The following is an 11,819-nucleotide window of genomic DNA, read 5'->3' on the forward strand; positions in this document are numbered from 1 at the left end:
GCTGGCATTTGTTGCCTATCCCTAATTGCCCTTGAGAAGGTGGTGGTGAGCTGCCTTCTTGAGTGGCTTGCTCAGCCATTTAAGAGGGTGATTAAGAATCAATCATATTGCTGTGGGTCTGGAATCACATAGGCCAGCAGGATTCCTTCACCTAAAGGGCTTTAGTGAATCAGATGGGTTTTATATGACAATCTGGTAGTTTCATGGCCACCATTACTGAAACTAGTTTTTTTTAAATTCCAGACTTTTATTTAATTAATTGAACTTAAAGTCCCCAGCTGCCATGGTGGGATTTGAACTCATGACTTTGCATTGTTAGTCCAGGCCTTGCTGGATTATTAGCCTAGTAACATAACCACTATGCTACTGTACCCAGCTATTGAGTTTCTCACCTGGTATTGATATTGGTACAAGGTGTTGATATTCATACAGGGTATTGATGTTGGTTCAAGATATTAATATTTTTACTGTTTATTGATATTGGTACCAAATACTGAAAACCTGTCAGAATACCGAAACCGTGTCCCAATACCGAAACTCTGCCCCAAACCCGATTGATATTCATACAGGGTATTGATATTGTTACCGTGTATTGATATTTTTACAAGGTATTGATATTGTTACAGGATATTGATATTAGTACAGGGTATCAGTATTGGTACCGATACAGTGCATTGGTATTCATAAAGGATATCGGTATTGCTATAGGGTTTTGGTATTGATACAAACACAGAGTATTGGTGTAAGATATAAATATTGGTACCGGATCATGGTATGGATACAGACTAATGGTGTTGTCACTGGGTTTTGGTACAGGCATAATGTATTGGCAGAGGGCATTGGTGTAGGAATTGGGGCAGGAATTCTGTATCGGGGCAGGGTTTCTGTATCGGGGCAGGGTATCTGTATCGGGGCAGGGTTTCTGTATCGGGGCAGGGTTTCGGTATCGGGGCAGGGTTTCTGTATCGGGGCAGGGTTTCGGTATCGGGGCAGGGTTTCTGTATCGGGGCAGGGTTTCGGTATCGGGGCAGGGTTTCGGTATTGAGTTAGGGTTTCGGTATCGGGGCAGGGTTTCAGTATCGGGGCAGGGTTTCGATATCGGGGCAGGGTTTCTGTATTGGGACAGGGTTTCGGTATCGGGGCAGGGTTTCAGTATCTGGGCAGGGTTTCGATATCGGGGCAGGGTTTCTGTATCGGGACAGGGTTTCGGTATCGGGGCAGGGTTTCAGTATCGGGGCAGGGTTTCAGTATCGGGGCAGGGTTTCAGTATCGGGGCAGGGTTTCGATATCGGGGCAGGGTTTCTGTATCGGGACAGGGTTTCGGTATTGAGTTCGGGTTTCGGTATTGGGGCAGGGTTTTGGTATTGAGTTCGGGTTTCGGTATTGGGGCAGGGTTTTGGTATTGAGTTCGGGTTTCGGTATTGGGGCAGGGTTTTGGTATTGAGTTCGGGTTTCGGTATTGGGGCAGGGTTTTGGTATTGAGTTCGGGTTTCGGTATTGGGGCAGGGTTTCGGTATTGAGTTCGGGTTTCGGTATTGAGTTCGGGTTTCGGTATTGGGGCAGGGTTTTGGTATTGAGTTCGGGTTTCGGTATTGGGGCAGGGTTTCGGTATTGGGGCAGGGTTTCGGTATTGAGTTAGGGTTTCTGTATTGGGAAAATTGTTTAATGTATGAAAGCAGGGGGGAAAAAATGGCAGAGGAGAAATTTTCCAGCATCTTCTGTAGCTGCAGCATCACGGAGCACCAGATACTGCCAGTGGAGATCTCCATCTCCTCGGAATCAGACCACAGGGGAGAAAGTGCAGTGTCAAACACACTGAGCCATCCTGTCCCCTATGTGATCTTGTGAAACATCTTTTCTGCCTCAGCCCATCAATCTGTTGAGGCAGGACCTTGAGGGGTTCTGGTAATCTGGGTAAAATCTGGTGTTTAATAAGGGCTTTGCAACAGTCCCCAGCCAACCTGGACCTGCTACAGTATTTAAAATCAAAAGTGCGAGCCAGTTTCCTTGACGTCCACTGATTAAACAGTTGGTTTTGCTCGCACAGTTGACTGCAGAAAACTGGAGCTGTTTATTAGCACCAAAAGCGGTCCAGAGCTTGCTGTGAAATAAGATTATCCAACCGTGCCATTAATCGTTCAAACCGCATGTTATAATGTTCGGCTTAGACCAGTTTTAAGAAAACCATATTTACAGATGTTGTAAAATAGAAACAGCCCGTCTGTTTCATCAGCTGTAGAGAACATGCAGCACGCAGCTGTTTAATACATCAGTAGGAGATCAGAATTCTTAGGAACAGGAAAAGGCCATTTAAGCCCAACAAGCCCATCCCCTTTTTGATAGATCTCAGCCCCCTCACCTACTTTTGCACTATTTTCCTCATTCCCACCTACTCCCCTTCTCACCACATCTCTCAACCCCACCTACCCACCTTCTCACCACATCTCTCAACCCCACCTACCCACCTTCTCACCACATCTCTCAACCCCACCTACTCCCCTTCTCACCACATCTCTCAATCCCACCTACTCCCCTTCTCACCACATCTCTCAACCCCACCTACCCACCTTCTCACCACATCTCTCAACCCCACCTACTCCCCTTCTCACCACATCTCTCAACCCCACCTACTCCCCTTCTCACCACATCGCTCAACCCCACCTACCCACCTTCTCACCACATCTCTCAACCCCACCTACTCCCCTTCTCACCACATCTCTCAACCCCACCTACTCCCCTTCTCACCACATCTCTCAACCCCACTTACCCACCTTCTCACCACATCTCTCAACCCCACCTACTCCCCTTCTCACCACATCTCTCAACCCCACCTACCCACCTTCTCACCACATCTCTCAACCCCACCTACCCACCTTCTCACCACATCTCTCAACCCCACCTACTCCCCTTCTCACCACATCTCTCAACCCCACCTACTTCCCTTCTCACCACATCTCTCAACCCCACCTACTCCCCTTCTCACCACATCTCTCAACCCCACCTACCCACCTTCTCACCACATCTCTCAACCCCACCTACTCCCCTTCTCACCACATCTCTCAACCCCACCTACTCCCCTTCTCACCACATCTCTCAACCCCACCTACCCACCTTCTCACCACATCTCTCAACCCCACCTACTCCCCTTCTCACCACATCTCTCAACCCCACCTACTCCCCTTCTCACCACATCTCTCAACCCCACCTACTCCCCTTCTCACCACATCTCTCAACCCCACCTACCCACCTTCTCACCACATCTCTCAACCCCACCTACTCCCCTTCTCACCACATCTCTCAACCCCACCTACTCCCCTTCTCACCACATCTCTCAACCCCACCTACCCACCTTCTCACCACATCTCTCAACCCCACCTACTCCCCTTCTCACCACATCTCTCAACCCCACCTACTCCCCTTCTCACCACATCTCTCAACCCCACCTACCCACCTTCTCACCACATCTCTCAACCCCACCTACCCACCTTCTCACCACATCTCTCAACCCCACCTACTCCCCTTCTCACCACATCTCTCAACCCCACCTACTCCCCTTCTCACCACATCTCTCAACCCCACCTACCCACCTTCTCACCACATCTCTCAACCCCACCTACTCCCCTTCTCACCACATCTCTCAACCCCACCTACCCACCTTCTCACCACATCTCTCAACCCCACCTACTCCCCTTCTCACCACATCTCTCAACCCCACCTACTCCCCTTCTCACCACATCTCTCAACCCCACCTACTTCCCTTCTCACCACATCTCTCAACCCCACCTACTCCCCTTCTCACCACATCTCTCAACCCCACCTACCCACCTTCTCACCACATCTCTCAACCCCACCTACTCCCCTTCTCACCACATCTCTCAACCCCACCTACTCCCCTTCTCACCACATCTCTCAACCCCACCTACCCACCTTCTCACCACATCTCTCAACCCCACCTACTCCCCTTCTCACCACATCTCTCAACCCCACCTACCCACCTTCTCACCACATCTCTCAACCCCACCTATCCACTTTCACGTCACATCTCTCAACTCCATCTTCACACCATGTCCCTCAACCCCACCTACTAAACTCCTTACCAAATCCCTATGTCCCCAGAGATGGATCGAATTGTCTAGTTGTCTCTTGAGCCCATTTATACCGTCCGTTTCAGTGACCTGTCCCTGGTGATTTACTCCACAACTCTATTATGCGTAGGGGTGAAAAGGTTCTGCTTGATTTCCTTTTTATGTCTAACGTCCTGATTTTTAATCCTGGTATTTGAGCCCTTCGCCACGATTAGCAGTTTTTTTTCGATCATTTTTGTCAATTCCCTTCATTATTTTCATAATCCCCCGTAGTCGCCTCTCTCTCAAAGAAAACAAAGCTTCATGACTTAATTTTCTGATTCATCATTACTGCCTCTCCGTGTCCTAGCCAGAGCGGGGGTGTCCTTCCTATGATTTGGTGATCAGAACTGAATGCAGGACAGTAATTTTAACCCCCAAGAACAGGTGGGTTGGGGGCGTGTGGGCAGTAAAAATAGTTTGTTTTTTGGAGTGGGACTGCAACCCGGCTCCAATGGGCCCATTTCCAGGTTTAACCCAGGCGTGTTTGGATGCGCGCGCAACAAAAACCCGGAAGTCTCGTCTCCACTGAGAGCTGGCGGGCCGATACTTAAAGGAGAAATGTACCTCATTTCGATAATTGAGGCACTTAATTTTTTGATAAATTTTCGACAAATTTAATCTTACCTGTTTGGGTTTCCCATCTTTTCTGATTCTGGTCAGGTGAAAGCAGGTGAGAAGGGCCGGGTCTATGAGGTGAGTGCCTTTATGGCAATGCTTATGGGCCAGGAACCCCGTGATCGGCCGCCCTCCCCCCCCCACCCATGGTGGACCACCCCCACCCCCACCTCCGACTCTTCACCTGACCTCCGATCTCTTCTCCTGATCTGCGACCTCTTCACCTGACCTCTGATCTCTTCTACTGAACTGTGACCTCTGACTCTTCTGACGATTTGGCAACAGGTTTGACTGTGAGGATTTGTATTGATTATGTGATGGAACTATTGTATAGCAAGGTGGAGGGAAGAGAGAGGACTGATCTGGAGAGAGCTCGGCAAGAGGGTTTATAGTTGCTCTTTATCTGCCTTCAATTTCCTCCTGGCATCAGCACCCCTCACCCTCCCCCCACCGATCTCCACCTCTGGCATCAGATCACCCCCCCCAACATGCCCTCCATGGCCCACGATCTCTCCTCCCTCCTCTCCGATTCCCACCCGACAACCAACCAGCCTGTCGATCAGGCTGGCTGCCAGCCCAGAAGTAAAATCTATTGCCTTCGTTAAAGTCGCGATCGCAGATTGTGCTCCGTCAACTTTACTTTGGGGTTTTGTGTCCGCTTACCATCTTCTACCCCATTCTCTCTACACTCAGAACCTCCAGGGCCCCCTCCTGGTAAGGAGTCAAAGCCGTAGCTTAGACGCCACACTCCCCTGTCTGCAGACATTGGCCATCTCCTGTCATCAGATAGAAAAAGGAATGCGTTGGCATAAGGAATTGGAGAGACAATTTGTGTCATTCATTTGCCCAAACAGCAGCCATCATACGTGAGTGAGCGAGCACGCAGCACGCAGGTGCTGTACATTGTGCGGACAGCAGTGCAGAATACCTTGTGTACACAATATTAACCTGTTTCAGCAACCTTTAACCAACCTGATTCTCTCTCAAGTGTCTGTTCACTACAAAAAGGGATTCACCCTTCTCTGCAGCAAATCCAAAGCAGCATCTTCGAATGATGCTCTTTTGCCTCTGTGCTTTGTAAATTTGGTGGCTTTCCTTTTCTAAGCAGCCCTTTAAGGGGTGGGGGGATGGGGGGAGGGTGGGGAAGTGTCCAGTCATGAAGCCCGAGGCTCATGAGTGTGGGACAGGCTTGATGGACCAGCTGGTATTTTCTTGTCAGTCATTTACGTATTATTATGATCTGGGCTCCATTGATAGGACATGGCCAGAACACAGGGCCCGAAATCCTGCTGCTACTGCACCAGGGCAGCATTGTTGTCGCCAAGACGCTAAAGACGTTCGTCCCATCAGTCTGAGCTGGATGTGAATCTATGACCCAGGGGCGAAAGGCCAGTGTCTAACCCACTATGTCACTCAGCTCCCCGCCTTGCAATTATTTTTTCACCCTCCCTTTAAGATCTCTCCTTCATTCACAATGCAGACCACCTTTCCCCCAACTGGAAATATAGGCAGCGACTGGATCCTTGGTCTCTGGCGCAGTGGGCTGTTAAACTGGGCACTAGGAGGTGGCCTGGAGAAACTCCCTGTCTGACTGATCTCCAAGACACACTGAATGGAGACTGACAATAACATCATCGATTCATAGGGCGCTAAATTGGGCCGTGTAGCGACCTCGGTCTCTCCGACATCCAAGATGGCGTCTTGGCTGCGCACGCACGTTTCCAGCGTGACGTGCGCTGGATGCCATCTTGGTATAGGAGTTAACGCAGGCGCAGATAAGGAACGCTGGAACCGTGTAAAGTAGGGAGAAAATAGCTACAATCAGTGTGCATAGCTGATTTAAAGTGATAGACACCATTTTGGGACTTAACGCTCAACTCAATGCACAGTCTTAAACCTGACCATCTGAACGTGTCTTAGAGTGCCTGGAGGACCTCCCACAGTGCTATTTAAAGGGACCATGCAGGATTTAAAGGTTAGTGGCTGGATTCTTGTTTCTAGCTGCTGAGACATTGTAACTAGTTTTGGAGGTCTGCTACACTTGAATATTAGGACTAGGGGACATAGCCTAACATTTAGAGCCAGGACGTGCAGGAATGAAGTTAGGAAATGCTTCTACATGCAAAGGGTGGGAGACGTTTGGAACGCTCGTCTGCAAACGGCAGTTGCTGCTAGATTAATTGTGAATTCTAAGTCTGAGATTGATAGATTTCTGTGAACCAAGGGTATTAAGGGATATGGGGCTAAGTTAACTATATGGAGTTAGGTCACAGGTCCAGCATGATCTCATTGAATGCCACTGCCACTTGCTGCCTCATGATATTTGCCACCTTCTCCTGCAAGAAAGTGGGATGTGTGTCTGGGTGATATGCCTGTCATGGTTGAATAGCTGCCAGTGAGTTGTGGGTGAGCGGCTTGAAACAGTGGTAATGTGTAAGGGTGAGAGGAAGCATCTGATTGGAAGAGTTGAGTACTGATGGAAAGAGTTTATTGGTATGTGGGTGATGGGGGGTGTAGTGCATGGTGCAGTTGGTAGGAGACTCCACTTGACAGTTGACCTCACTCACCTTGACCACTTGTGTCAAAGCGTTGAACTTCTTCCTGCACTGCATTCATGTTCATGATACAGTGCGCCCGGTATTGACTTCGTCCCCCGCTGCCTCCCACTGCCTTCTGGGTATATGTCTGGAGGGCCTCTTGCCACCCGCGGATATAGGATGTCCCTCCTTCTGTTCACCTCTTGCACCAAGGTCTCTAGTGCATCAGCAGAGAACCTTGGTGCATGCACTCTCGCAGGCCTGGTACCAACTCAGATCGGCAGATCGGTGAGGTCTGGTGTGCAGATTGGAGATGTGGGATTTAGTAGTGCGCAACCTTTATTCAATGTTTTAACATAACTCATCAGTGTGTAAACATAGGGATGGGACCTGTATCTGTGTTTTACGTGTGCGATGAATGATCTCCATTCAGACTCTGTGCAGACAGTAGACTGTTATTTTTGGCAAATAAGAGGTACCAGCTACCTTTAAGAGATTTCTAAGAAACATCCTCCCTTTAAGAGTTTGGTCTCCCCTGCTGGTGGAAAGTGTGAATTGCATTGATTCCACATGCAAGGCCTGGAATGGAACACTGATCGCAGGTTAGTACTCAGGCCGGCTGAAACTCGGGTCCTGCCTACGCAGGGGTCATTGGGCGCAGGGTAATAACGCATCACGCTACCTACGCCCAAAAATGGCCCTTATCCAATTTTCTTTCCCCCATAGAATTTTACACTCAGCCCATTGTGCCTGTGCCAGCTCCTTGAAAGAGCTATCCAATTAATCCCACTCCCCTGCTCTTTCCCCATAGCCCTGCAAATTTTTCCTTTTGAAGTATTTATCCAATTCCCTTTTGAAAGTCATTATTGAATCTGCTTCCACCGTTCTTTCAGGCAGCGCATTCCAGGTCATTACAACTCACTGCGTAAAAAAATTTCTCCTCATCTCCCCTCTGGTTCTTTTACCAATTATCTTAAATCTGTGTCCTGTGGTTACCGACCCCCCTGACAGTGGAAACAGTTTCTCCTTATTTATTCTATCAAAACCCTTCATAATTTTGAGCACATAGAAATATTAAAGTCTGAAACGTGCTGGGTGTATCGATACCATTACATTTTTGAGGGCTCCACCAAAATGATCAACCTGTGTGCACATCAGTTAGGAACATTTAATAGATGTGCCACAGTTGGATCCACAGTGTCCATGGGGTAGAGAGGGGTAAAGTCACTTATGGTACCCCTCCTAATCGCACATCAGTGACCGCCGCCTCCCCATCCCCTGCAGGAAGTACCTGTTGGGTGAAGGTCGGATTTGAATGGGTTCCCCCTCCATCATAGAGCAGGCTTCCGACATTCACTGCTGAGACTCGCACATAAACAATGGTTATGGGTGGGGCGCCAGAGGGGAGCTGGTCGTCTATGGAAACAGTGAGGCACCCAGCTCCACCAATGGTGTCATCGGCAAAGGAAGGGGGAGTGAAGAAAGGGAGAAAAACGGGGGGTAATTTAGGGTAGGGGATATTTAAATGAACTAAAACAATGTAGTTTACCCAGTTAGAATAAATCTGGACGATAAATCAAATGTCCTTATTCAAAGCAAATATTGATGTGTCCTCAGGGACTCAGTGGTGCAGCAGATCAGCCATTGCTCTTTCACCCTTGAGATCTGGGCTCAGCCCAAACATAAAAGGCTTTCGACACACAATGGCCTTGACCAGTTCCAAATGAGAATGACTGGACGGAGGAAAATATTATACTGCAGTAGAGGGTATTCTTCTGAGGTTGGGGCAGTGTAAAGTGAGCTTACTCTGTGCCTAACCTGCGCTGTACCTGTCTGGGAGTGTTTAATAGGACGGTGTCCCACTACCTCCATCATCTGTCCCACTACCTCCATCATCTGTCTCTCCACCACTATCATCTGTCCCACTACCTCCATCATCTGTCTCTCTACCTCCATCATCTGTCCCACTACCTCCATCATCTGTCTTTCCACCACTATCATCTGTCCCACTACCTCCATCATCTGTCCCACTACCTCCATCATCTGTCTCTCCACCACTATCATCTGTCCCACTACCTCCATCATCTGTCCCACTACCTCCATCATCTGTCTCCCTACCTCCATCATCTGTCTCTCCACCACTATCATCTGTCCCACTACCTCCATCATCTGTCCCACTACCTCCATCATCTGTCTCCCTACCTCCATCATCTGTCTCCCTACCTCCATCATCTGTCTCTCCACCACTATCATCTGTCCCACTACCTCCATCATCTGTCCCACTACCTCCATCATCTGTCTCTCTACCTCCATCATCTGTCTCTCCACCACTATCATCTGTCCCACTACCTCCATCATCTGTCTCTCTACCTCCATCATCTGTCTCTCCACCACTATCATCTGTCCCACTACCTCCATCATCTGTCCCACTACCTCCATCATCTGTCTCTCTACCTCCATCATCTGTCTCTCCACCACTATCATCTGTCCCACTACCTCCATCATCTGTCTCTCTACCTCCATCATCTGTCTCTCCACCACTATCATCTGTCCCACTACCTCCATCATCTGTCCCACTACCTCCATCATCTGTCTCTCTACCTCCATCATCTGTCTCTCTACCTCCATCATCTGTCTTTCCACCACTATCATCTGTCCCACTACCTCCATCATCTGTCTCTCTACCTCCATCATCTGTCCCACTACCTCCATCATCTGTCTTTCCACCACTATCATCTGTCCCACTACCTCCATCATCTGTCCCACTACCTCCATCATCTGTCTCTCCACCACTATCATCTGTCCCACTACCTCCATCATCTGTCCCACTACCTCCATCATCTGTCTCCCTACCTCCATCATCTGTCTCTCCACCACTATCATCTGTCCCACTACCTCCATCATCTGTCCCACTACCTCCATCATCTGTCTCCCTACCTCCATCATCTGTCTCCCTACCTCCATCATCTGTCTCTCCACCACTATCATCTGTCCCACTACCTCCATCATCTGTCCCACTACCTCCATCATCTGTCTCTCTACCTCCATCATCTGTCTCTCCACCACTATCATCTGTCCCACTACCTCCATCATCTGTCTCTCTACCTCCATCATCTGTCTCTCCACCACTATCATCTGTCCCACTACCTCCATCATCTGTCCCACTACCTCCATCATCTGTCTCTCTACCTCCATCATCTGTCTCTCCACCACTATCATCTGTCCCACTACCTCCATCATCTGTCTCTCTACCTCCATCATCTGTCTCTCCACCACTATCATCTGTCCCACTACCTCCATCATCTGTCCCACTACCTCCATCATCTGTCTCTCTACCTCCATCATCTGTCTCTCTACCTCCATCATCTGTCTTTCCACCACTATCATCTGTCCCACTACCTCCATCATCTGTCCCACTACCTCCATCATCTGTCCCACTACCTCCATCATCTGTCTCTCCACCACTATCATCTGTCCCACTACCTCCATCATCTGTCCCACTACCTCCATCATCTGTCTCCCTACCTCCATCATCTGTCTCTCCACCACTATCATCTGTCCCACTACCTCCATCATCTGTCCCACTACCTCCATCATCTGTCTCTCCACCACTATCATCTGTCCCACTACCTCCATCATCTGTCCCACTACCTCCATCATCTGTCCCACTACCTCCATCATCTGTCTCCCTACCTCCATCATCTGTCTCTCCACCACTATCATCTGTCCCACTACCTCCATCATCTGTCCCACTACCTCCATCATCTGTCTCTCTACCTCCATCATCTGTCTCTCCACCACTATCATCTGTCCCACTACCTCCATCATCTGTCCCACTACCTCCATCATCTGTCTCTCTACCTCCATCATCTGTCTCTCCACCACTATCATCTGTCCCACTACCTCCATCATCTGTCTCTCTACCTCCATCATCTGTCTCTCCACCACTATCATCTGTCCCACTACCTCCATCATCTGTCTCTCTACCTCCATCATCTGTCTCTCCACCACTATCATCTGTCCCACTACCTCCATCATCTGTCTCTCCACCACTATCATCTGTCTCCCTACCTCCATCATCTGTCCCACTACCTCCATCATCTGTCTCTCCACCACTATCATCTGTCCCACTACCTCCATCATCTGTCTCTCTACCTCCATCATCTGTCTCTCCACCACTATCATCTGTCCCACTACCTCCATCATCTGTCCCACTACCTCCATCATCTGTCTCTCCACCACTATCATCTGTCTCTCTACCTCCATCATCTGTCTCTCTACCTCCATCATCTGTCTCTCCACCACTATCATCTGTCTCCCTACCTCCATCATCTGTCTCTCTACCTCCATCATCTGTCTCCCTACCTCCATCATCTGTCTCCCTACCTCCATCATCTGTCTCCCTACCTCCATCATCTGTCTCCCTACCTCCATCATCTGTCTCCCTACCTCCATCATCTGTCTCCCTACCTCCATCATCTGTCTCCCTACCTCCATCATCTGTCTCCCTACCTCCATCATCTGTCTCTCTACCACTATC

At 49.2% G+C, this 11,819-nt stretch overlaps 1 protein-coding gene across 1 annotated transcript in view; it reads right to left on the reverse strand.

Annotated features, from left to right (window-relative positions):
- LOC137332235 (myosin-11-like) overlaps positions 1-11,608 on the reverse strand; it is a 75,583-nt gene extending 63,975 nt beyond the window's left edge. The window contains exons 1-2 of the mRNA XM_067995927.1: positions 9,146-11,608; positions 4,927-5,033 (exon numbers count right to left, since the gene is read on the reverse strand). Coding sequence (XP_067852028.1) covers positions 4,927-5,033; positions 9,146-11,608 — 2,570 coding nt within the window. The remainder of the gene's footprint in view (positions 1-4,926; positions 5,034-9,145) is intronic.
- Positions 11,609-11,819: the final 211 nt, after the last annotated feature.

Source organism: Heptranchias perlo, chromosome 14 (genome assembly GCF_035084215.1).
Source record: "Heptranchias perlo isolate sHepPer1 chromosome 14, sHepPer1.hap1, whole genome shotgun sequence".
Taxonomy (NCBI): domain Eukaryota; kingdom Metazoa; phylum Chordata; class Chondrichthyes; order Hexanchiformes; family Hexanchidae; genus Heptranchias; species Heptranchias perlo.